We start from the raw sequence: 27,168 nt of genomic DNA on the forward strand, positions 1-27,168 counted from the left end.
TATATATACACACATATGAATGGAAGCAGACCCAGTGGTAAGGAGGTGTGTGACTTGCAGAGCATTCAGAAGCCACTCCTCCTTGGATGAGGAAGCCGTCCTCTAACTCACCTCATCACCATCCTCAATAAATATCCTGTCAGTCCTATCCGTTGAGGACTGTGGTACTTTCCACCCCAGCTCGTGCCTTCTTTCTGGAAGATGTCAGCATGTGTTACCCCTCCCCCTTACAGTGCCTGGACTCAACTTCTGTGGCCCCTCCATCCACTCCTCTGTGGCCACTTCCTCCCATTGCTCTGCCCCGTGTTGTCTTGACCAAGAAAACACCGCACCTCAGGAGCTTTTCATTCCAACATTTACAGCCCCTCTAACTCCCACTAAACCTGGTCTGAAATACCGTGGGCTCCAGCGTGATCAGACCCTCAGCATCACTGGTCCTCACTCAGCCTCTCACCCTTACCTAGATAGCAATTCTCAGTTTTCACCAGCCTGCTCAGCCCTCTCCCTAAACTGCCCCCACACCCCAATCCTAAGGAGATGACTTCACTTCCCTTTAATCAGGCTGTCCCGTCTTGCCCTTTCAACAGCTTCCTCTGCTGCCATTGGCTTACTGTCTGCATAGCGCCCTGAGGACACCCACCTGTGCGGCAGCATTTAACATGTTTACACGTGTCAGTGCACTAAACTAAGCTCCTCGAAGGCAGGGGCTATTTTCTTATCTTTCTGTTTTCATGCCTAGCTCAGTACTTGAACCATACTGTTCAAGCACCAGTAACTGTTTGCTGGTTTTGCATAAATTTCACTTCACTATTCACCAAGACAACACTACCTATTTGCAAGCTAGCGTGCAAGCGGCTGACCACAAACTAGAAGACGTTCCCATTTGTGCATGTGTAACTAGTGTTCAGTATTTATTCTTCTGTAGCTCCAAGGTTCCATCTTTAACTGGATGGCTGATGATTATGATTAGGGATCCACTTTACTTTTCTGTGTCCAGGTGAGTCTCACGTCATAGAGAATCTATTTATAAGTGTGTGCGATACCACGGACTAACTGCATCCTTTAATACCAAAATCTGACAGCATACAGTTTGCATGGCTGTATGTGAGCTTGAGCTAAAGCATAAAATACAAGGCCTAGAAGTACGCTCTTCCAAGGAACTCAGCCTTGGGAAAGAGCTTCCTTTTCTGTTTTTTAAGTCAGTTTTGTTGTTCCATCCACAACACTTGAGTTGAAAGAAAAAAAAAAGAAATGAGAGGGGAATATTTTTACCTTCCAGCCGAGTAAAGACAAGGGAGAAATTTCATACGTGGGAGGCTTCTGCCAGCCTTGCCCCGCGGGGCCTTCCGAGGCCCCTGCACACAGCTGCCCCCCATGTTCTCCTCGCTTTCCATGCCATCCTCAGCATGGGCAGAACCCCGGCGTATTATATTAGTCCCTTCGAAGGGCTGCTCACCCAACCCACCTGTGACCTCGTTACTTTCTCAGCTCATTCCTGCATGCAACAAGGAGATTTCGAGAAGGAAAAACACCCCAGCACACATGTGTTTTGATGTTGTATCAAAGATAAGATCTACCGGCTCCCTGAATGAAATAGGTCTCAGGGTGTCACGAATTGAGGTTGGACAGTTTCCTTTTTTCTCCAAAGGACTTCATGGTTGTGTCATTTAACTGTTTTCTTTGAAGTAGGTTTGAAGACTCTTGGTCACACCCATTCTAGGAAGAAAAAGACTTTGTTTTCCAAACCACACGCAAATAATTGTAGGATTCTCTGCACCTTTGCAATGAATAGTTTCTTCCAAGTAGTGCTAAGGGTCAAAGCGAGCGTAAGAACCAGATGGGTTCCTTCTCCATGGAGAGCATCCGGGCAGGGAAGACAACCAGGACTTAACTTTATGCCATTTTCTGATGTTTGATGATGTCTCACATGTTTTAGTCTTGGTTCCCAACTAGACTGCATGCACTTAGCGGCAAGGGCTGTGTTTTATATTTTAATTTTGTGGTAGGCACCAAAAACCTGTGCATCACCCTATACCAGCAGAAGTCACCAAGCGGTTTCCAAGAGCATTTTTCACATAGAGCTCATCACAAGAATCGTGGCTATTTTGATGGCCTTTTTGTATAGCTTTTGCCTTTAAGTGAGGTCGAGCTACTTTTTGGCAAGAGTTTGAAACGTACGATGCGGGATTGGGAAGCATGCTGTTCCAGTGAACCCAACCTTTCCCCAAAACAAGTCTCCAGTGGACTTGGGAACCCACAACAGAATCTGAAACCATCTTCAACTTCTCTGGATTGTTTTTTGTACACACGATACAAGAATTATCTTTGACTACCTGTCTGTTTATTAGATGCTGCTGTCTCCCTTCCAATTACCTGAATGGCTGCTGTGACATGGGTTTCCCCGTGGAATGCATATGATTATTGTCAGTAGAACCAGATGAAAAACAAAAATATTGTCAGGCAAGGGTAAATTGAATGGGCCTCCACTTTAACTGTTTAAATAATGTAGGCTCATTGCTAGGCAGACATAACATTTCATAAATACAGTCAGAGGATGGTTTATTTAATGATGCAAGTTGTTTAGCGGGCATAAGCAGAATTATCCAGGATGGTTTGTGTCAGAGTACTCCGATTCTTGCACGACTGGCGATTTGCCTGTGACACTGGAGCCAAGTATAGGAAAGAAACCTACATTAGACACAGTCCCCCAAAGACACTTTCTTTTGAGGACTGAAGAGAAAACGCATCGCGCGAACAGTGCGATGAACAGTAAACTGAACGTAAACTCATCGCATGACACTCTTAAGAAAGTCTCTAGATGGCAGAGCAGAGAGGTCAGCTGTGCACGTGAGTTGTCACTTCTCAGATGCCACCCATCCATCTGCCAACACACTCTTTTCATACCAGGGTGATGTGGCTGGCTTCCCCCATGCCTGGCATACCCCACCCTGGCCTGGGGCCTGGTGCATAATGTAGTATACGTTTAGAGTTCCGTAAGGATCCACTATACCACATCACGATTTTTTATACAATCTGCTTTCTGAAATCATTTTTTAAAAATCTTGTGCTTTTGTGTCTGATGTTACCACATTTTCAAAGAGGCTTTATCCTATGGCAGATTCTTCAAGTGTACATTATAGTTGTGTTAAAAAAAAAAAAAAAAAGTTGCTCAGAAGGCCGTTCCTTCTGTCCTTCCTCCCACTCAGTCTCTCATTTTTCCCTGAAAATGTTGAAATATTGTCCTTTGCTTGGATTTACCTTGATTTCGAGTGCTAGCTGGTTTGCAGAAAGTCAGATTTGCTTGGAAGGACCCCAACAAGGGTAAAAGAAGCAATGACTTCTTTGTGAGACAATCTAGGTGAATTCCACAGAGGTTTAAAATAAGTACGTCCCATTTGCTTGATAAAAATTCCATTATGGAGAAATAGGATGGTGGTGGTTTCCCGCACAGTGAACATTAGAAACAAGAGATGGGTAGAACTGATGTCCAAATTAGGAGACATGCCCAAGGCAAAAACACTGTCACTCATGGCCATGATTCAGGGATTTGTCTGAAAAATATTCTTCCAGTACCTTCCTGGAAGAGAGTACAGTCTCCAAGAAGACTCATGCACATGGCATGTTAGCTGGAACTCTCCTAGGGCTGCTTGCCCTGCACCCGTTGTTTCTGCCTCTGTGGGAGATGCACACGACACACACACCCCATGGATAAAGGCCACGTGTATGTTCAGTGCTGCAGGAAGCAGTATGGTCACATCTCTCTTTCTGGACCTCTCCATGATGTGAATGGAGTCTGCCCTTGTGTGCTAAGGGCAGAGAGTTTTTAAAGAAAAGAAAGAAGTGTCTTTTCACTGGATATGTGAGCGCCTTTGAGATGCCCAGTATGGTGCGGACATCATTCTGCCACATCGCCCAAAGCTTTGCCCGTGTCGTGGAGGAGCTCTGTCGTGTTGTGAAGTGCGTATGTGACTGCTGGCCTACTCCATCCAAAGACCTCAGCTTGTTTTACATCTACTTTCTGTGTTACTTTGACTTTTCAGATTGGGTACATGCCCAGCAGGGCTTGAAAACCGCTCTTACATTCTGGAACGTTCTGTGTATAGGTAAAATTATTAGGGCCTTGTCCTATGCCAGGAGGCAGAAAAGGTAATGTTTAGGGGAAAAGTTACAAACCTAGTAAAAAACCTGGAAATCTTTCAAGGGTTTTTATTGCCCGTTTCATTTCCCGAATGTTTGGCTTAAGCATTATTAACTCTGTTAAAAACAGAAACGTTTGGCAACTCTAGGACAAAAGAAATACATGTGGAATGTTCCTGACCTTTAAGACAATGTGATCATACCTTTGGGATCGTGATGTGTTCATGTCTGTCTCACCCAGTATGTACAGTAGAGCAGAGTCTGAATGCATGTATTGTTGAGATGTTCCAGCCAAGGGCTGGAATCTTATGAGTAAATCATTGCCATGAAAGCAAAAGTGCTGGAACCATCCTGGGAGGCCAGTGGGGTGAGGGCTGTCTTGCAGATCCCAAACTCCAACTCATTCTCTACCAAGGAGGGGGAAGTCTGGTTTTTAAAAAGTGACAAGGGACCTCAACTAGAAGTGACAAGGGCCTCAACTAGAAGTGTGCCAGTGTTTGTTTTGGCTGAAGATCCGTTGAGTGCCCTGCCAGGCTTAGAAGGAGGCTACCTTCAGACAGCCGTTACCACCATGGATCACACCCAGCCTACAGCAGGCCCCTTCCAATCAGTTTTACACCTTTCCACTCTCAGGTTCTGCCAGAGAGGAACAATAAATAGTGGAGTAAGATTTTATAAAAGCATAAGGATCTTGGGTGGAAGATGTAGGTGTTACTATGAAAACAGTTTTCTAAAAGGCATTTGCCAGCAACTTCATCCTTAACTACAGCTTGAACATTTCTTTATCCTATGTGAAGCCAAGGCAGCAACTATAGCCAGCTCTTAAATCTCACAGAATCAAATTCCAGGGAAAACAGGCCGGTCCCTAAAAATGTTTATAACTTCTGAACCAGAAGTTCCTCTCCTGAGAATTTATCTTGATAAGTCAAAGGTAAGAGGAGGGGCCATAGCTCAAAATTTGAGCTCCTCCTGTTGTCATAGTGATAAAATAATAGTAACTAATATTCATTGAACTGTTCTAGGCACTTTATATATGTTTATGTATGTTAATTGTAACAATCTTTTGTACAATCTTAAGTACTCTTATTATCCCCATTTCCCAGATTATGAAACCAGAGACGTGCCTGGAGTCACTAGCTAGTAAATGGCAAAACCAAATTTCAAACCCAGGGAGACTAATCTAGAGCCAGTATTCTAACCACCATAGAATCTGACTGCCAGTATCGCGTGGGCACTGGAATCAAAGAGATAAAAAAGATAACACACACAGATGTTCATACGGTGTTACAAGAACAAAGAAACTATACATGATCCCTCTTCAAATAGAACATTATGTAACCATAGAAAAGAAAAAATTCTATAACAAGGTAGAGAAAGGTCCACAATGTAAATGGTAGAAGAAAAGGCCCTATCATTGCAAAAATGAAAAATATAGACTTAGAAGAGTAGTAAATAGAGAATATTAAAATATTTATGTTGGAGTGATGGGGAAGTATTGCGTTTTTGTTTTCTATTTAACCTGGCTTGAATGTTGTTTAACCATTATTTTACTGATAAGTAAAGCTGAGTGGGAGATGGAACTACTCTATCAGGGTCAGGAAAGGAGGAGAGATAGAACCTAACAGAGCAGGCGTGGGAGGGTAGGCATCTGCAGAGAGAAGCCGGAGTTCTGCCCTGTGGTAAGAGGACTGCAGGGTTTGGTTAGAAACAAATAGGGGGCTGAAACAGGAAATGATGTCGTGCACACAAAGAAGGGATAGTATTTATTAGATCCTTGGGTTGAAATTTTTAAAAGAGCCCTGGATAGTTTCTTGCATGTCCTTAGTTGAGGGGTCTTGAAAGTAGCCAACAGTTTCAGAAAGGAAGCTAATTACGGTTGCTGAGTGGACTACTTTTCTACAACTGATAGAAAAGCTTCTCTCAAGGGCAGTTTATGTGTTAGAGACTGTTGATTGGGATAAAATACTGCATAGCTAGAAAAATGGGAGTTGGGGAGTAGCAGTTTCTCCAGCTGTTAGAACTTGGTGAGGAAAAGTTCCACTTTGTTACAAATACAAAGGACTCATAGCCCTCTGAGTGGTTGGATTAGATAAGTGGGGAGGATGTCTGGGAGGTCTAGTCATGAACTACAGTGCTTAGTCAAAGCAGGCATTCTAGAAGTGATGCTTCACGTGGGTGTCCAGGGAAGACAGTTGAGCGCAAATTACTGTAGAGTTTGAGCTTCAGAAGATGGGTAGGGACACGACTTTACGGTAGAGATGTGCAGTGAGGCATCGTGGACATCACCCCTATGGCTCACAGTCCCTTAGGAGGGACTGTTAGTGCCACCAATCAGGCATTGGTAAAAGATCGTCCCTGTCGAGGGCACATTGGAGAATCCAGTAATGCAGTTACCTTAGATGGCTCTTAAGAGATGCCGCCCCAAAATATCAGATCAGTGCTTGCATGTGGCACTGCCTACTGAAGGCTCTACCACAGTAGTTAAGTTTCTGGAGGTACATGTTCTTGTTGGTTCTGATGAACAAGAAAATAACTTCTCTGTCTTGGCTAGTGAGGACGAGAATCTGACCTGAGAGATTTCACAAGACATCTGAGGCACACCCTTTACAAACCCCAAAGATCCTGATTCGTTAAGGGAAATTCAGCCTAGAATACTTTGCATATTTGGCAGAATCAATCAATAAGGGGTAATTTTATGAAACATTATATCATAAACGTTTTTGTTAGAACTCTTTGCAATTATTGTTTTGCTCAATAAGGTGAAGAGCTACTAATCTAGAAAATTACCATATAGAGGATATAGGTTGACGGTTAGAAACTAATTTTTTTTTTTAAGGTTAATATACCCAAACTTACCTGTCGATCACACTCATATTACTAGTATTCAGGGCACGTCCTTCTCTGCGTGTCAGGCATCCTCAATACCTCCCTTCTACAAAGAATCAAGGAGGCCACCTGAAGGATCTGTTCTGTAGAAAAAGCTGACATCACATAGCATCTCCCAGTCTTTAGCCTGGAACCCTGGATATTAGGCTCCAAATGCAAACTAGAGACTATTCCCTGGTCGAGTAAGCCGCAGCATATGCCAGTCGAATAAGGAACTCTCATTTTGTAACAATCTTGCGCTCACTTAAAAATAAGTGGGCCATGACACAGATCTGGGTATGTAAGTTTGGTTTTCGATTCAAAAATGTAACTGAAGTCCTCTGACTCTTTCTCAATCTAATGGTAACATAAATGTCTTAAAGAAATCTTCACATAGTTGCTTTCATCGCACACATGATACAATCTTTGTAATAAATAGGTTATCAAGAATGCTTAGGAATAAGCTGTGTCTCATGTCATCCAAGTTCAAGGAGCAGCAGTGTAAAAGAAATATAGCCGTTCCTGTATCAGAAGTGTTTCACTTCTGCTGGCATTCTTATTAAAAACAAACATTTCAGTAAACAGTGCTCTGTCCCATAAATGGCTAAATGGCCTCATAAGATTGGGGATGCTCTCGTCCCCATTAGACTGCAAGAACTATGAAGTAAGACCCTGTTTTATTCACCACTGTATCCCTAGCTCTTCACACTATATCTGGCACATAGTAGGCACTCAGTAAAACTTTCAACTGCTAAACAGACCAGAGAAAATTGTAATAGAGGGAAGAAGCTGTTAGAATTTTATATTTCGTCACACACACAGAATACTGGGGTGTTCCTGTTCCCCAGAAGCAAGGAACCAACAACTATCTAAAAACTGTGTCATTGCTACTGGTTATAATTCTTTAAAATAAGAAATTAATTTTCCTAAGATACGGGACACCTGCTAGTAGACAAACTGTTGTAACTACTTACCTTTTTGGTTTTAGAGGAAGGAAAATATCTTAATGACAGCACAAAGTCATGTAGCAGATGTAATTCATTTTTGAAAGATTCAACTACATTCTGTTCCATTTGTTTCATTTTAAATGATATATTTGCAAACATGTCATCGCTCACTTTATGTTTACCTCCTCATTACACCGTTTTTAGCAGGCTTGATTGTTGCCTGAAATTGCTTTTTCTTTGCCGGAGCTTAGTGTAGATGAATGAAAATGTGTTGGAAGCACCTTCCCATGGATAGGGAAGGCCTGTTTGGCCTCTCAGCAAATGTGCAGCCCTGGCACTCGCCAGGGATGGCTACCCAGCTGCTTCCATTCACGCCTGCCTGGGCAGCCCCGGTGAACTTCCAGAATGAGTCCAACCTGGTCGCCTTCTTTCTCTGCTAATAGAGGAAAATGGTGCCTTGGCATCACTTGCTGTGCCAAGTAAACTTTTTTTTTATTTGAATTTCAGTCTAGGAGCTCATCTTTATATTGCCTCTAGATAGAAGCAGTTCCCCAAAGTGAAGCCCCACAAAGTGTCAGCACCACAGAGTTTAATCTCTCTCTCTTGTTCCACAAGGTTATGGGGAGGCAGATTCCTAAAACCTCAGACATCATTGGAGAAAACATTTGATGCCATAAGGACCTTTCTAGGTCGGTGGAGAGTGAGATCTTGTTTCCAAGTTCTCAGTTTGTCCTTAGAAGTCAAGGATGAGGCATCCCCGGCCATGGCAGACAGGCATTCTCCTTCCTTCCACTTGAATGCTGTCTTTTCTCGGCCTTCCTTTCCATCTGGCCCTGAACGGCCCACTTGTAGAGTTAAAAGCATCTTCAGGGGTTAGAAGGTTCTCTTGTTTCACTGCATCCATTTACTTTACCTTCTGTGAGTGTTAGTGAAGGTGGAAATTTCCAAAAGTCAGTATCTTTTTTTGAAAAGACAGAGAATGTAGTTTAGGAATGTAGGATTTGGCCCCTGTCCATCTTCCATCACACCCGGTTTGCCTTAAATGGGAGAATGGAAGTTCCTTGTTCTGGAAATCGGTGGGTGGGGGAGGTGTAGGAGTCGGAAGGGAAGCCCGGGGCATCTCACCAGACACATGACAGTTTTGCTCTCACCTCCTGGCACCCGTAGTACCACAGCTGCCATTCAGAGAGCTACGTGCCAGCCCATCCCTCTGGAGCGGTTCACACCAGGGAGAGGAAAAAGGAGTGCCAAACCATGGCCCCGACAGCCTCGAGGAGGAATTGCAGTTGGGTTTTGGGTGCATTTTGTGTTTCGTCAGAGGAGTATTGAGAGGCACTGTTACTCCCACCCTGTCATTAGCGGGTGGGTAATAGTGATATAAAATAAGAGGTGAATTAGGATAATAAGAGGCAAAGGAGAAAGGAATAAATTTTCCACAAGTAATATTTTTCTTTTCGTGGTTATTGAACTTTGAAACAGAACTTGAAAGTAGTAATCATGGTTCCACGGTAGACAAAGGACAGAATGTGAGAGTCAGACAGGAAGGTGTGATTGTCTTTATTACATTAACTAGAAACATACAGAAACAAGCACAGCTTTGAGGAATACACTGCTATTTTCATTCAAGAAAAATTTTTTTAAAAAAAGGAAAAGTCATGGGTGGCCTACTATGTCATCGCCTTTTCTTTTCTTTTTTTAACTAATGAATCTGTATCCCTGGTAAGAGAGTCTGTCCATCTTATACATCTTTTGCTTTTCTTTGTTAGTTTCTTGGGATCATTTTTTTGAAGCAGATGCATAGTAAAGCAACACCAAGTGGGATGATTAAAGGCCCAGAAAAACCTTTAGATAGGGTGGGCAGGTGTTTTCAGCTTTCTCACAACAGCTGTCTTCCATGTTGTATCCCCAAAATAAATAAATAAGACCTATTTGTATTCATTCATTGATTCAGCCAAGATGTAGAGAGCGCTTGCAACATGCCAGACACTTACTTGGGCACTGGGAATAACAGGGATGAACAGAAGCCACTGCTCCCACGGAACTTCCACTCTAGAGGGGAAACAGACACCAAACAAATAGCCACACTCACAAAGTGTGATAAATGCTCTGAATAAAAAAAAAACAGTGTGAGCAGTATAAAGGGGGGCTTGTTTTCTACTGGAGGAAGTGAAGACTGCTCTGAGGAATCGTAATGGAAAGCTATGGGAGCATTTTTAAGTGGCGGAGGGGAGGGTGACACAATCCTGTTCACATTTGAAGATTTACTGAAATGGAATTGGAGAGGGCGAGAGTGAAAAGAAGAGTATCTGCACCTAAAGAAGTACAGAAGTGAATCCAAAAATGCCTTTGCTTCCTCGAAATAGCTCTTGAAATGTTTCATTACATTCTGGTTTGAACACCATAACTAATATATTTTCTGTACAGTATTTTTCACCAGTGGATCATCTCCTAAGGGTCTGGGTAAACTTTTGCCTTGAAGTATTCTATCCATTCCCTTACAGCACCAACACTGCTCCTATTAAAAAAGAAATTCAGGGACTTCCTGGTGGCGCAGTGGTTAAGAATCCACCTGCCAATGCAGGGGACATAGGTTCGAGCCCTGGTCCTGGAAGACCCCACATGCCGCGGAGCAACTAAGCCCGTGCGCCACAACTACTGAGCCTACGGTCTAGAGCCCGCAAGCCACAGCTGCTGAGCCCGCGTGCCCCAGAGCCTGTGCTCTGCAATGAGAGAAGCCACCGCAATGAGAAGCCTGTGCACCGCGGCGAACAGTAGCCCCACTCGCCACAACTAGAGAAAGCCTGCACACAGCAACGAAGACCCAGCGCAGCCAAAAATAAACAAATACACACACACACACACACACGTATATTTAAAAAAAAAAAAAAAAAATTCAGTTACGTTTTGTCACTCGTATACACGTAAAATTTTGGTTTCCTGTTATTTTTCCCTGTTTACTCAGCTCCTACAGAACCTTTATTGTGTAAGTTTGCGGATGGAGGACAGAAGAAGAGACAGAACCCAAACAAATACATCCCTAATGGACGACCGTGGCATAGAGAAGGAGAGGTGAGACTTGTAAGTCCTCTCTTGAAACTTCCGTTGGGGTGTATGATCATGAAAGCTACGTGAATGGTTACACAAGCAGCACCTTGACTTGGCCACCACACTTCTAGAATAGGTGCCAGGATTAAAACTTTGTAATGTCACATAAAACTCTTCCCGGTGGATACCATGCTAAGAGTGGTGATTCTCCCGATGGACACATAGATGATGGAAGCAGCTGTGTTTACCAGTTAGCTACATAAAAAGTAAAAGGGCATTTTAAATTGCTGTAAGAAATGCACGAGTGTTTTTTTCCTCTAATGTCACGGTTTCTTAGGTTTACGTTTTAAATTATTCAGAAATTACTTGAAATATTATTAAAATAAACAGTACATTTGTCATTGAGGATTTTTTGCCTAATAATAATGGTCTTTAGGAAACAAAGCTCAATTTCTTAATAAAAATGTTGGCCCATCATTCCCCCATATTTATCGTAAGTGGATTGTTCTTTTTGTTTTTTTAAGTAACATACTGGTTCAAGAATGTCTAGGCAAGTGCCGTCCAGTGGAAATGTTCTAGAATCTGTACTGTCCAGTGATGATCACTAGCCACTTAAGGCTATTTATTTGAGCACTTGGAATGTAGCTTGTATGGTAAAGGGACTCAACTTTTCATTTAATTTTAAATATAACAGCTACCATATGGGACAGTGCCGATCTACAGCTTAATTCTCGTGTTGAGTTTATAATTACATTTGTCTAACGGAAGCTCTCAATTTTATCAAATACTACTAAACTATCACTGTTTTATGTTGCCATGACTCTGAGAAATGGAATTTTTAATTTGTGCCTTTGCAGATGAATGTTTCTTTTTCTTTCCCATAGGCTGGAATGACACTTACTTATGACCCAACCACGGCTGCTATACAGAACGGGTATGTCATTAAGATAAATACATAATGGCTAGAGGGAAAATGTGAAAGTGGAAAATATCAGATGTTTGTTCCGTGAACGATTCTATTTAAAGGATTACTTAATAAAGGCTTTTGTGTTTGTTCTAGATTTTATCCTTCACCATACAGTATTGCTACCAACCGAATGATCACTCAGACTTCTATTACACCCTATATTGCATCTCCTGTATCTGCCTACCAGGTTTGTACCTTTAGGATTCATCAAGAGTACGACAACTTGGCGACCTTGAATCACTGCTACATTTTTATGTGTCTTAAAATTTTGAACATGTATAATGAAATTTTAAGTCAAATGTTATGCAGCTTGGATACCCAATTTAGAATCAGCTGCTTTTTATTTGACAGAGTGATTTACTTTTATGTTGAGGAGAATGTGCAACGAGGGGAAATGGTTGTCAGTTGTCACTCCTTGAAACGATAGCATTTTAGAATTGGGATGAACCCAAATACTTCCTCCACAACAGGCCCTGCTGCTGGACACCATGTGTCCCAGAAATTGAAACGGAAAGAGAATTGCCGTTAGGTAAAATACAGACTAGGTGTGCACGTTAATTTGTCAGCAGGAACCAACAAAAGAGCAAGTAAACATGTTAATAAATAAAGACGTGTCTCTGTTAGGTAACATGAAATGAGCAATGCAGTGAGATTTGAGGCCAAAAAAGAGAGGTGACTCCCTGTTTATGTTATTTTGTGAAGAGGCTTTACCCTAAACTCCCAACTTAGAACCAAGATCTCATTAAGCACCTTATTGTCATGTTGATTTGGTTTTATTGCAGGGGTAGCTCCTGTTCTCCATGAACCCCATGGTGGTGCACATGTACTTGTCCTCCCGTATCAGAGTGCCTCTCACAGGGTTGCCGCCTTGGCCCAGACAGGGGCACTCTAACGGAGTCAGTTACAGACATGGGAATACACTTTTGTTGACTGTTGAGATCCTGTGTGACTAAACTAAACTTCTGTGTATTCTTGTTTTTAAAATAATTGAGTTCGTTATTGGAGCCCTGGTTTCTGGGGGTAGGGGACGACAATAATAACTGTGTTATTTCACTTCTGTAAGCCTCAATTTCCTCATCTTTAAAATGGGGATAATAATAGTTTCTGTCTCATAGGCTTATGATAAGAACGAAATGAGATTATCTATGTAAAGGGCTCACCACAGTACCTGGCATATCGTTAGCACTCAGTAAATGTTAGCTATGATTATTATCATCATCCTTTACATCCAAGATTAACTGGCTGGTAAGAGTATATCCATTCTGCTTTTTTAAAATAATGGATTGGTCAATGTAAGCAATATCATAAAGGTGGTTCTGTTGAAAAGCATAAAAGCAGCTCTGGATAACAAAGAGAAGAGATTAAATGCACTAAAACTGAAGTTGTAAAGTAGCATTCACAGCCTCCCTCAGCTTCTAGGTTCTTTTCACTTCCTTTCTTTGAGTCGTCAACTCATTTCCTTTTATCTCTCTGGGTTGTTAAGTTACTTAACGCTGGTGCTTCAGTTTGCTAGGCATAGCACTCACTCATTTAATGCCTTTTTAATGATTTTGAACTTAGGATTTCTATGTTTTCCTTTCCTGTATGAGATTCAATGAGATCTGCTCTAGTGCATTTTCCCTAATTAACAATTCCTATATCTGATGTTGAAAAGTAGTCTTCTTTCTTAACTATCTGAACTTGGAAACCTCTTTATGTATACCACTAAAAATAGAGACAAGTAAGCTTTTCCTCAGACAAATGAAAGATTGTGTATATTAATTTGAATGTATGCAGCTATAGATATTTACAGCTATGAATGCTTCTCCTCACCACCTCTTTTTCTCTCTTTAGTATAAAAGCAGTGAGCATTTTGGCCACAGAATTATTTCATAGAATAGAAAAAAATTAGGAGACCAGGGTTGTTAATAGATTTGATAGACTTAACTGGAAACAACTTTTCATTACAAAGGCCTGATTTCTTCTCCTAGGCAATCTGTGTTTCCCTAAAATACATGTGGAAATTCATTCCAATTGCCTGGCACTCAGTGCCATTACCTTTTAGACTGATTCTTAACCCTATAAGTTCAGGAACCCAATGGGGTCAGCAAATAGGCTTTAAGTGGTCTGTGATTCTCTTAAATTGTTTGCAGAATGTTGCTTGTATGTGTGCAGTCAGTTGGGGGGAGAAGGTCTATTTCCTTCATCAGGTTTTCAAAAGGATTCATGATCCAAAAGAGGATAAAGAACCAATGATAAAGAATTCACAGAACATAGATTATTATTCCCATTTTATAGTTAGGGAAAATTGAGGAATAGAAACTAACAGCAGCATATTTGTTGCTTAAGAAAGAAAATTGTATTAGATATCATGGCTTCCTAACCCCGTAATGATATAAGCTATTAGGACCACTGGAATTATACCCAAAATGGGTGCATCTGGCCCCAATTGGGGTCTATAACGGGAGCTGCTCGCCTCCCCGTGATTTATTCAGTGAAGGCCTTGCACTCCTGTTGGAGCAAGCCTTTCTCTGCTAAACCACTATATGCTCATACAATTGGATTTGAGAAATTGGCATCTGCAAGAAACCACCAATATCCCGCTGGGGAAAGGCTGCAGTCCAGATAACTGAAATGTTAACAAGGCAGAAGCACTTAACTTTGGTCTGCCTTAGGTGGCAAAGGAAACCAGAGAAAACAAGTATCGGGGCTCTGCTATCAAGGTAAATCATAATACATTCTTCCCCCATGACTCTTCCCCATATCCTCTCTGTAGAACCTCTGAAGTTAACAGTAGTGGATGAGATACAGGAGGGGTTTGTTCTCAAGAATTAGAGGCAAACTTATTTTGAAATCACATAGTCTCAGGAAAGCTCTGGGCATCAAAGAAACGGGCTGATAGTCTTTCTCTGGGGTGGCAGAGACTACACATGCTTTCTTTCCTGCCACAGAACCTGACTCTCACGTCTTAGACTTCTCGATCCAGAGGGTCTACTGTATAGATGCCCTTTTGACTGTAGATGTCAGGATCTAGTTACTGAAGTTTAATTTCCTAAATCTGGATTTCAGATTTTTATGTTTCACACTAACTAGAAATTGTTGACTGCCAGACAAGATTTCTGAAATTTAATGTCCTGGGTATAAAAAGGGGGTTGAATTTGATTATTCTTTTTAAATAAGCACATACTTTAAGGATTAGTTTCTAATAAGATGTGCTGGAATTAATTCTCATTCCTCTGTATTCCTAAAGCACCTACCGTTCATATCTTGATTGTAATACTTTTCACTATTTCTTTGAGTTGTTTACTTGTTTATCTCCCTTGCTTAGACAGTAAATTTCTTGAGGGTGGGACCTATGTCTTCCTTTTTCTCTTTGGTGCTTGATACTCAGTAAATACTTTTTGAGTGGGCAAATGGAACTTGGTTTTAAATAATCATTTCATCCTATTCAGAGTGACCAGTTTGTCAAGAACTCTAACTGCCTTAATCTTAATCTTTTTAATCATTGATAGTATTGTTTCCTTATTTTCCTTCTGTAGATCTTAACATGATTAAAAGAGCTCTAGAGAAATAGGTAGCACTCTAATGGAAATCAATGTTTCTTCCAAAATCCTTCCTTTTCCAGGTGCAAAGCCCTTCTTGGATGCAACCGCAACCGTATATCCTACAGCACCCCGTAAGTTTTTCATCTTAATGGCTTTGTAGTTTATAAGTAAGCTGTGTATACGTTAAAAACCATTCTCTGGGTTTAAACCATTTGCCCAAAGATGGTGTAGGATTTGGGAGATTTTAAATATCAAATATGAAAATGAGTTCATTATAAAACTTTCACTCACCTTGTCTTAAAATAAATCGGTGGTTGACCTTAAGTCAAATTCGCGATCCATGAGACTTTAAACATAGGAGATTGTTCCATTGAATTTTTAAATGTTAAAGTTTTAAAATTGCTAAATTTTTAACCATACTTAGGATGAAATAGCTTTCATTTTTTACATTCTGTTTAATGCAAATATAAAGTGTTCAAAATTGACCTAGAGTTTTTCATTAGCGTTAGCCTCTCCATGGAAATTATTTAAAAAACTAAAGTAGTAACACCGACCTTGGTGAATAACAAAGGTGATTTCTTTAGTGACACGAGCGTGTGTTGTACTTACGTATATATTACATTTCTTTTAATTGAGCTACACTTCACCTTATTAGGTAGTATAGTTAATGTATTTTTCAGAGATACATAAAATCCAGTTTGTGGAATTAAAACATGGGTTTAAAAGTTGAAAAATAAAGGTGGAGAACAAAATCACAAAAGAGACTAAGAATGCCTAATGTAATAATCTAGATGCTTGCCATGAGGCGGCCACAAATTTGGCCTAACCTTTCTAGTAACCAGTGCAAAATGGGAACCTTAATAAGCAATGCAGTTCACAGTACTTATAAAACGGATCAGTGGCTTAGGAAAAGCACACTGTTCTTGGCCTTAAAATGAGATAGGAATTTCTCTCTGGACAACTTCCTAAAGAGGACACTATGCAGTGTTAGACCAGGCATGTGAAACAGCAGAACAGGGACACGTTCTGAACAGGAAGTTGCTGAGATGACTTTGAAGAAGCAGACAAAACATGTTTAGTTGATGACACAGGAGAAGAGCTCTCTGATGATATAGGTGTGTGTGTTGTGTGTCTGTATAAACATACACACCTGTGTTTCTACACACACACATCTGCACACGTACACCCACAAAGCCACACAAACGCCTATGGCAGTCTGCATCCCGGGTACTCTGTGCTGTCCTATTGGAGAATGCTGGAAATCAGCTCACTTTTCATTTGGGGGCTTCCTAGTGCAGTAGCTCCTACAGATGAATGAGGGAGAGGAGCAGGAAGCTCCTTCTGCATATTCTGGGCTTTTGAGTCATTTCCATGATACCACACACTTTTGTGTGTGTGTGTGTGGTATGCGGGACTCTCACTGTTGTGGCCTCTCCCGTTGCGGAGCACAGGCTCCGGACGCGCAGGCTCAGCGGCCATGGTTCACGGGCGCAGCTGCTCCGCGGCACGGGGGATCCTACCGGACCGGGGCACGAACCCGCGTCCCCTGCATCGGCAGGCGGACCCTCAACCACTGCGCCACCAGGGAAGCCCCCCACACACTTTTTAATGATGCACATTAAAAATTTTAAAGGAAAAAATTTCTTAGGAAATATATTAATAACAAACTACTTCTGACATGAATCCATATCCTTTGTGCGGGGAGGGAGGGGTCAACTATTAGAGACAGAGGCAGGCACATCTCTGAGTTGAACGACTTCGAGACAGTGGTGGTGTGTGCAGAAGGCTCCTACCTGAGGATTCATTCCTTCTCCCCACCCAGATTTAGACTGCCTGCAACCAGCATTAACGCACCTGCACACCAATCTTTGCCCTCAGTTGTGTATCAATTTATCAGTAAATAACAGTGTATTTCAGGGATGAGTCAGGTACAGTGATACCAAAAACCTAACATTAATATTTGTAGGGTGTATCAGAATAATTGCATCCTCAGGTAATCGGGTGATAGCAAAAGTGAGAGGAATGCTATAATCCATAAGAATATTACAATTGGATAAATTAGAGAAGATGCAAAAATCCAGAAATAGAACTAATTGAGTTTCATACACAATTAATGTACCATTAAGTAATCATTAAAAATGATGGGCTTCCCTAGTGGCGCAGTGGTTGAGAGTCCGCCTGCCGATGCAGGGGACACGGGTTCGTGCCCCGGTCCGGGAAGATCCCACATGCCGTGGAGCGGCTGGGCCCATGGGCCATGGCCACTGAGCCTGCGCGTCCGGAGCCTGTGCTCCGCAACGGGAAAAAAGATGATAATGCCAGTAAGGCAGTAAGGTAAATATTTGTAATGGAATGTTAAGTTAAAAAGCAAAACCCAGGGGCTTCCCTGGTGGCGCAGTGGTTAAGAATCTGCCTGCGGGACTTCCCTGGTGGCGCAGTGGTTAAAAATCTGCCTGCCAATGCAGGGGACACGGGTTCGAGCCCTGGTCCGGGAAGATCCCACATACCACCGAACAACTAAGCCCGTGAGCCACAACTGCTGAGCCCATATGCCACAACTACTGAAGCCCATGCGCCTAGAGCCTGTGCTCCGCAGCAAGAGAAGCCACCACAGTGAGAAGCCCACGCACTGCAACAAAGAGTAGCCCCCCGCTAGCTGCAACTAGAGGAAGTCCGAGTGCAGCAACAAAGACCCAACACAGCCAAAAATAAATAATTAATTTAAAAAGGAAAAAAAAAAAGAATCCGCCTGCCAGTGCACGGGTTCAGGCCCTGGTCCGGGAAGATCCCACATGCCGCAGAGCAGCTAAGCCCATGTGCCACAACTACTGAGCCCGCGTGCCTAGAGCCCGTGCTGTACAACAAGGGAAGCCACTGCAATGAGAAACCTGTGCACCACAACGGAAGAGTAGCCCCCGCTCGCCACAAGTAGAGAAAGCCCATGTACAGCAACGAAGATGCAACAAAGACCCAATGCAACCAGAAATAAATTAAATAAATAAATAAATAAATAGAAGCAAAACCCAGGATATGAAATAGTTCATGTGCCCTGGTTGCAACTCTGTAAAAACATGCAGAGGCCAGAATCTGGACAGTGCTACCCTGACCATGCTAACAGCTGTGTATTAGAGACAGGCTGGGTTATACGGGTGATTTTTTTCACCCCTCCTCTCTGTTTTTAACTATATTTAATTTTATTTTTGATGACCAGAATTTTTTCAAATGAAATCAAAGATTCTAAAATTGGATTATTAACCATATCTGAATCTGCTTCCTTCCCCTGGCACCAAATTGCAGTTGAAAGTTCTGAGAAACACTGAGTGAATGAAGAATGTGATCTTGATACGAGCAGCCTGAACCTTGAATCAAATGACTATTTTTTTAACATTTTTGAACAAAACACTGTATTTATAATATTCAATATAGTATATTGTTTTGTGGCTGCATGAAACATCAACTGTCATTTACTTTAGAAAAAAAAGTAAGCATTTTGTAACCTTGGCCAGCCAAAAGTAGTTTGCATTTCCTGTCCCACCCCATAGTTCTCCTGCGGACTAGCTTGCTTTACAGTTAAGTGAAAGTAAAGGGAGAGGTATTTAATAGAAGGATTTCTGTGAAGTGGGTGCTCTTTTAAAAAGTCTCAGGAAACACAGTCTAGACCATTTATAAGAAATCATGACACCATTTGCAAGTTTGAGGGGAGGTTATTTTAGCTTCATGTTCCTCAGTAAACTAAGGCATTTCCTTTGCAAAAGGTTGTTCCAGAATCTGCACTCCCTCCCTAAGTTTGTCTCACTTCCTCTGTCTCCGACTCCCCAGGGTGCCGTGTTAACTCCCTCAATGGAGCACACCATGTCACTACAGCCCGCATCTATGATCAGCCCTCTGGCCCAGCAGATGAGTCATCTGTCACTAGGCAGCACCGGAACAGTAGGTGGCAAATTAATATCATGTGTCTCAGCAAACAGAGGAGGGTAAATGAATGCAGCCTGTGTCTTCCTTATCAATTATAGACTCTGTAATGTCAGAGATTATGTCTGATCCCCTCTCTCCTCCCACATTGCCTTTCACATAGTAAGTACTCAGATATTTCTTGATTAATTGATGAACTAAAAGTCTGTCCTCTGGGTATCTATCTGTCTCTCCTTTATCAGAATATAGTATCCATACAAGACCACTTCTAGCCCTAATGACTAGTATCATTCATTCACACTGGCAGACCTGGTCTCATGAAGCAAAAGATGAAGGTGATTCATGGTAGTCAAGGCAGGGAATTTTTACTCACTTATTTCTTCTTGTATGGATTTTGGGGGCACTGAATCACAATCTTAGTATTGACTTATTCCCTCCAAATCCAGGGACTCGGGAATTGGGGTTGAACTAATCCCAGATTCACTTCCAGGGTTGATATGTGTAGTGTTTAGATGGTCAGATGGCCAAAGGCTTTTAACTGAGACCACATCTATGGTAGCTTAAAAGAACAAAGGGTAGTATTTTCCTGGCTTACATTCCCAGCCAGCAGAAGCAGCTTGTAAAGGCTAAGCCAGGGCCACACACATCCAGTGAGAAACCTCTCCTGCCTTCAGGGAAGGATGGCTGTCGGCATCAGGAAAGCAAGGGTCCATTTCCCATTTTTCAGTGACCTGCTAAAGATGTAATAAGTCATTTACTTCTTGGGGCTCCACCTGTGGAAACAATTCTAGATACTGGTTCAAGGGGCTGCTGGAAACTCATGAGGTTCTTTGAGGGAGAGACCTTCTAGAATAAAATAGCACGTTAGTGATGCTGAATTACCGAGGACGAGAAACTTGTAGTGACCATCACCCATGGCTCGTCGTTGGCCATGCTGACTGTATTCTTCTTTCCAGTACATGCCTGCCACGTCAGCTGTGCAGGGGGCCTACCTGCCACAGTATACCCACGTGCAGACGCCGGCGGTTCCTGTGGAGGTTGGTATAGACTGTCCAGTGGCCGTTCTGGCAGTGAGTAATTTCAGAAATGGGTTAAATAGAACTCAAAGAAGAATCAATCGAAAGTCAAACATTTGCATAAAGAATCGAGTTGAGAGGGAGTCTATGCCTAGAGTTGTTTTCAACTATGAAATATTCTCTGCATACAAGTTAGTAAACAGCATCCAAGCCACACCCCCAAGACTCCCAGAAATACTGATATTTTCTAGGCTGGTAGCACATTTCATACCCCTTCAAGGCTCTGTCTTGTCTCCTGTAAAATGACGCTTACAGGCAAATTAAAACACGGGTTCTTGTCTCCTGTAAAATGACGCTTACAGGCAAATTAAAACACAGGTTCTTGATAAAGCTGGAATTTGCAATACTAGTACCAAAGATTATATCAGTAATAATAATTACAAAAAATTAACTTGTTATCACTAAGATACTTGAAAAAAAATGTTTCAGAACTGTAACAGGGATGAGGAACACACCATACCTGTTTTTATAGAGACTTAGTAGAGCTAAATAACTCTTAGTTCTTGTTACGGAAGATACTGTTATGATATTGATATGGAAGTCTGACATTTGAATCCAAGTTGGGCAGAAAGCATAGTGTTTTCCTGCAAAGTACCCTTGAAATTCCAAGGAAATTCATCAACCCAGTCGATCCCCCCCTGCTAGGCAGATCCCATAGGTTCCAATTCCAGAAACACCCCTAGGACTGTGGCTGGATTACAGGGGAGGTGGGATGTGTTTTGTTTGCTTCTAAATGATTGAAATTTGTGCAGTTATTGATAGCCACAGTTACCAGAACCCCTTATCTGCAATGCTGGAACAAACAAATCTGAAACGAAAAATTTTCCTTGTAACTACTTTAGCAAAACACCTGACCGGTGACAGAACCCAAGCTGAACTGATGTAAGACAAGATCTTTACCCCATTTACGCTGCATATTCATACCTTTCAGCACAGACCTATTCATGTGTTTGATTATGAGGTATAGCCCTAGACCCCACTGGGTATAGTCTCTGATATACGGCATATGCATACCATGTTTCAGATTCTAAAATCTGAAAATACAGAATTCCAAGTCACATCTGGCCCCCAAGGGGTAAGAGATTTGTTTGGTAAATTGCAGCTTGATATGAAGAGGCAACTCATAAAAGTTAAAGGAGGTTCTTTGGGTCTATCAGACATTTTAACTTCTTAGGGAAATAATGAACTTTGAAGGCTCTATATGACATTAAGGAAATCACTTTTTTAAGATGTGGGACTCAGTCCAACCTGGGTAACAGAGTTTGGATGTCTTTGCTCACATGTCTCATCTGTTCTGCTTTGTTGTAGGAGGCGAGCGGTCAGCAGCAGGTGGCTGTAGAGACGTCTAATGACCATTCTCCATACACCTTTCAACCCAACAAGTAACTGTGAGGTATGAGAGAAAGGTCTCCATCACTGTAGGGCTCAAGGCAAGAGAAGTCTATGATTCTTGTATCAAAATGGTACTTTAAACAACTCAGGTCTGGTCACGCTGCTTCAGTCATGGCCAGGGAATCAATCCAATGTTACTGGAGTGTTAAAATCAGTGATTTTGGGCTTCCCTGGTGGCGCAGTGGTTGAGAGTCCGCCTGCCGACGCAGGGGACCCGGGTTCGTGCCCCGGTCCGGGAAGATCCCACATGCCGCGGAGCGGCTGGGCCCGTGAGCCATGGCCGCTGGGCCTGCGCGTCCGGAGCCTGTGCTCCGCAACGGGAGAGGCCAAACAGTGAGAGGCCCGACGTACTGCCAAAAAAAAAAATCAGTGATTTTGTGGATTTGTAGATGAGTATTCTGTCCAAAAAGAACAGTGCATTATATTGAAGTCAAATGTATATTTATACTCTCTTCCTCCCTACCCACCCCCTGCCAAAAGACTGGTAACATAATCAGACAATGCCAGGTACCAAATCTGTCCTACAATACATTTATATATTTTTTTATATTATATATACATATATATATATATAATATGTAATATATATATATTGTTTTAATGCTCACAAACTAAAGGAAATATAGCATAAGATTTTGCTTAATCTAGCATTACAAGATTAGCAGTATCTTGACTATGAATCTAATATGACTATCCTTAGATTGAGAGATTGCTCTCCCAGCTCCCACTTGGACCACGGATCTCAAAACTAGTCACTCTGCCATGCAGATTGCAGTAAAACAGCTCTGTGGAACTTACAACACCTGGGTTTCTGGATTGCTCGGGTGAAGTATGTTGCAGGTCCCAGATTTGAAAGGTGGACTCGGGGCATAAAAAGTGACCTCAGTTCCAGAGTTTGCATTTACTGGCCTACCACCAGCGATGAGCAGAGCCTTTCTCAAACACATATCTTTGAAACAAGAAAGAGATGACAAATCTCTGGTATATTACACCAAATGTACAAAAGCATTTTTTTTTTTCTCTTCCAGATGTACAGAAGGGTGTGCTTAAATGAAGAAGGTTGTGAAGGCTGAACAATCATGGATTTTTCTGATCAATTGTGCTTTAGGAAATTATTGACAGTTTTGCACAGGTTCTTGAAAACGTTATTTATAATGAAATCAACTAAAACTATTTTTGCTATAAGTTCTATAAGGTGCATAAAACCCTTAAATTCATCTAGTAGCTGTTCCCCTGAACAGGTTTATTTTAGTAAAAAAAAAAAAAAACCAACAAAATACAAAAAGATTTTTATCAAATGTTATGATGCAAAAAAAGAAAAAAAAAGAAAAAAGAAAACTTCAATTCTCTGGGTATGCACAAAGACCATGAAGACTTACCCAAGTGCATGACCGGATTCTTGTGGTTTTGTTCATTTTGTGTTTTCGTTTGTGTTTTTTTTTCAGCTGTATGAAATGGGCTTTCTGATGTTTAAATAGTCCAACTTCACCCCTGGTGTTCTGTGCTTGCAGTGTGAGTGTTGCAGCCAGTGTCTCTTTTCTTAGCTTTCCGTTTTCCTTTCCACGTAGTGTGAAGTGTCTTATCCTTTTCTATGAATTCCAATTTGCCTTAACTCTTTTGATGCTGTAGCTGTTTCAGTAAAAGTTAGTTCAAACTAATGATGTAGAATGCTTTGACCAAATGGGCTGGTCTATTATGCCTTGTTAAACAGCAGCATAGGGCTTTTAAAAGGTAGTCAATAAAAGTTGCTGAAATTTTGGCTTTTTTAAATATGTAGTAGGTGTTTTTAATGATTTTTCACATAATGTGTAAGGTAGTGAAATGCAAGAAGGGAAAACTGTTTTGTGTGAAACACATTTTCTGACTGGGGAACTTTTAATAGGGTAAATTGTTTGTAAGGCTGTATGCCAAGAGTTTCCTCTGATAGTTTGACTGATTTAGGATATCTGCTGTATGATGCAATGTAAAGTCTTTTTTGCCTTTTTTCAGGAAAAAAAAAAACAACTAACTTGATGTTCTAGATTTAGTGTAGGTAGCGTAGGGGCAGGGGGTGGGGGGAGGGGAGGGAGTCACCGAATGTTTTGTCCTTCCTTTATACTAACGATAGTGCTTTAGAATGAGAATGACGCCTGAGATCTGGCAAACCGAAAAAAAACACAAATGTTGCTATTGCAACGAAATGGCAAAAGCTAAAAGTAAGGATTTATCTTCAAACATAAGCTGAGATATGAATAGAAGCGAAACGATTGGCTACTAGCTCTCTCTATCACGTAAATTTGAGAAACAAAAATTACTTGGCACTTTTAAAGGTAACTTCACCAAAGACCGAAGAGCCAGTAACCAGTAGCTCCAGCTTGTCTCAGCATCACATCTTCTGTGCTCTTTATTTTTGCCGGACCAGTTTGCGGTTAGGAGAATGTGCCTTTTTTGTACCTTTGGATTTAGGTTTTATAATTTTAATTGATGTATGGACACACACAAACAAACAAAAAAGCATGAAGGAAGATTTGGATCCAAGCAGTGCCACACTTTACATCATCACTACAAGTGTTAAGTGTAAAGAAAAACCAATTTTGAAACTATGAAATTCCTGATTCATAAATACACAGTTATTTCTACTTTAGTACATATAAGATAATTCACTGTTATTAAAGTTCTTTTATTAAGACAATTGCATACGTTTGAAAAGCAATGGTAAATTAAGTTGTCTTCCAAAACTGTGTACTTGTCTGGTCAACTGTGTGTGATCAGTTATCTACCTCAGAGTCTATTTTCTTTTGTGCTGGGACAGGTTGCTGGCCCTCCCTGTTTCCACAGACCAAATCCTTCCTAGCTCAGGAGCTAGGCCTAAGCAGTTATTTCTTTCGAGTATTTTTTAGTTCTTAAAATTTATGCTTGTGTTTGATTATAGATGTCAGTGATATTTCATAGTTTCAAAAGTCCTTGCTGCTCTGAGAAGTGTAGATTCTAGTGAAAATTACATAGTCATAAGAGAAGTGTGTTTTTGTTTTTGTTTTTGTTTCCTTTTTTAAAGTTGTGGTATTATTGGTTCTATGCTCCCTGGAATATTACTGCTTTGTGAAAGTCCAGACTGAACGCAGCACCCTCTTTGTACCTAGTACATTGTAAACCTGGGTCTCTCACTACTTGATATTTTTGCATTAGTTAAGACAGAAATTTGATAACTCAGTTAGAGGGGAGGGGAAATCTGCTGCTAGAAATGTCTGAACTAAGTGCCATACTCGTCTGGGTAAGATTTGGGAAACATAACCTCTGTACATAAAAAAAGAAAAAAAATCAGTTAAACATCACATAGTAGACAGCCATTAAATTATAAAAAAAATTAATTTATGAAGAAAGACCTTTTGTACAGATTGAAAAAAAAAGATTTTCATAGAGATATCTATATGATCAAGAGAGTTAATTTTTTATTTTTGTTTTACTAGTGCCACAAACTTGCCAGTGGTAACTTATTTGTCCGGTTCAAGATAACTCTGTAGTTTTCTTTCCTAGGACTTGTTGTTAAACGCCAAAAAGACATTTTTGAACTGTACATTTGATCAGATTGTTAGCTTTTTCTGTTTTATTTCTTTTGAGAACCTTTGAATAAAAAACATCTGAAATTTTATTTTTCCTGTCAATTTTTTTTAGATTAGATTCAACGTATATCGGAATTTCATTTCATTTCTGATCTCTTCTTTCAGCTCAGTGGATTGGTTTGAAACTGAGTTGAAAATTATTTTCAGATTCAATATGTACTCGAAATATATTTCCTTTAAAAGAACTGGAAAAAACCTTCCCACCCTGTTGTTTTTGGTTATTTCAGTTCATGTACAGGGACAAGCATTAGCTCACCGTGTTTCCTCTCAGCAAAGTCCACCTTTGGTCTGTTCTTAAACACCAAAGAGCCAGGCCCCTCTCCTTCCTCCTTCCTCACTGCTACCTTTGGACTGTGGCACTGTCATTGCCCAGCAAGGAGGACAGAATAAAAACAGTGTCCCCATCTCTGGTAAACAAGCTCACGGGTAAGGATTTCAAGGTGATCTTATCCCTGCCTTGATGCCTCGGGCCTCCTTTAGTGACCTTGTTTGGCTGTTCCCAGTAGGAGGCTCTGGTGCAGCATTCATGGGGCAGAGACAACAGCTCTCTTTCCCACACTGACATGCTTTATGGGAGGCTCTTAGTACAAGAAATTGACTCTTACCCAAGGTAAATGAAATGTTTCAGTGTAGTTGTAAAGGTTTCTTTTTCTGCTGCCCAGTGGCTCTGTCCTGATGAAAGGAGTGGGCGAGAAGGACATCCATAGCCTCCATTTCTGTATGCCTCCGCCGCAGTGTGGACGATGGGATCTGTGAATTAGATACATGGGGTTTAGAGCATTTACCTTGCCAGAAATGAGAAAGCCCCAGTACTCACTGGCTCTATGAGAAAAGGGAACCCGGTCCTCTAATGATAACCAGTGCTTCAGAGAGAAAGATGTCGGGGCAGGAGCAGAGTGTAGCCTCGCTGAGACACACACAGGCTGCCAAGAATGTAAGCTATGTGAACTCATGTTCTGTCCCAGCCTCACACTGTCCCCATGCTCCTTCATAGGACCACTGACCAGAGGCAGGAAAGAAATACTGCTGGGCACCTTAGGTTTTGTTAACCTTATTTTTCTCTTATTTTAAGACGGCTTATGTCATTGGAGTCCTGGGACATCCGGGGGCTGTCGTTCACACAGAAACTGATAAACACTTTTTCAGAGCACCTTTTCTGTCTGTGCAACAGGGCTAAGCAAGCCAGAATGCTGATGGATAAAAAAGAGCTGTCGCTCACACATAGAAAGAGGACCTGTGGCACCTTTGGGGATCGACCCCACCTTGCTAAAATGTTGTGGTTCCTCGGGTCATCGTCAGGGGCCAGGACTCCCTCTTTGTCTGAGATGGCCTGGGTCCAAGGATCGGGGAGGAATTCTTGCCTGGAAAAGAGGGAGGAAGCTGGCAGCGACAACCGGGCGTGCATATTTCTCTCTCTGTATGGGCTGGGATGAGGGAGAGCAGTGGGTGGACAGGAGCCCCGTGTTCTCCCCACCACCCATGCCCTTCAAGAGCAGTGGCGGGAGGTACATCCGCTGGAGCATGAATTCCGCCTCCTCTCAAATTTCACAGATGCTGGTTAAAAATTCACTAAGAGAAAGGTAGTGCCTCCCAGCCTGAGGAGGGGCTCAAAAATGTTCAGATCTGACAACGATCGTCTCATTCCACCAGAGTAGCCGGAAGAAAAGATGCAGCTGCCTTGGGAGAAAGGAAACAGACCTGTCA

The 27,168-nt window shown here is 41.6% G+C and overlaps 1 protein-coding gene across 4 annotated transcripts in view; it reads left to right on the top strand.

The window, feature by feature from the left end:
- RBMS1 (RNA binding motif single stranded interacting protein 1) overlaps window positions 1–25,493 on the top strand; it is a 131,459-nt gene extending 105,966 nt beyond the window's left edge. Inside the window, exons 7-15 of one of the 4 annotated variants that reach the window (XM_024735877.1) lie at window positions 10,912–11,027; window positions 11,879–11,928; window positions 12,055–12,148; window positions 14,616–14,663; window positions 15,566–15,616; window positions 19,305–19,415; window positions 20,354–20,434; window positions 21,782–21,866; window positions 22,894–25,493. In XM_024735877.1, coding sequence (XP_024591645.1) covers window positions 10,912–11,027; window positions 11,879–11,928; window positions 12,055–12,148; window positions 14,616–14,663; window positions 15,566–15,616; window positions 19,305–19,415; window positions 20,354–20,434; window positions 21,782–21,859 — 629 coding nt within the window. In that variant the 3' untranslated portion in view covers window positions 21,860–21,866; window positions 22,894–25,493. The remainder of the gene's footprint in view (window positions 1–10,911; window positions 11,028–11,878; window positions 11,929–12,054; window positions 12,149–14,615; window positions 14,664–15,565; window positions 15,617–19,304; window positions 19,416–20,353; window positions 20,435–21,781; window positions 21,867–22,893) is intronic. The other 3 variants (XM_024735879.1, XM_024735880.1, XM_024735881.1) reach the window with 3 other exon arrangements.
- Window positions 25,494–27,168: the final 1,675 nt, after the last annotated feature.

The sequence above is a fragment of the Neophocaena asiaeorientalis genome, unplaced genomic scaffold, assembly GCF_003031525.2.
Source record: "Neophocaena asiaeorientalis asiaeorientalis breed wild unplaced genomic scaffold, Neophocaena_asiaeorientalis_V1.1 scaffold72, whole genome shotgun sequence".
NCBI lineage: Eukaryota > Metazoa > Chordata > Mammalia > Artiodactyla > Phocoenidae > Neophocaena > Neophocaena asiaeorientalis.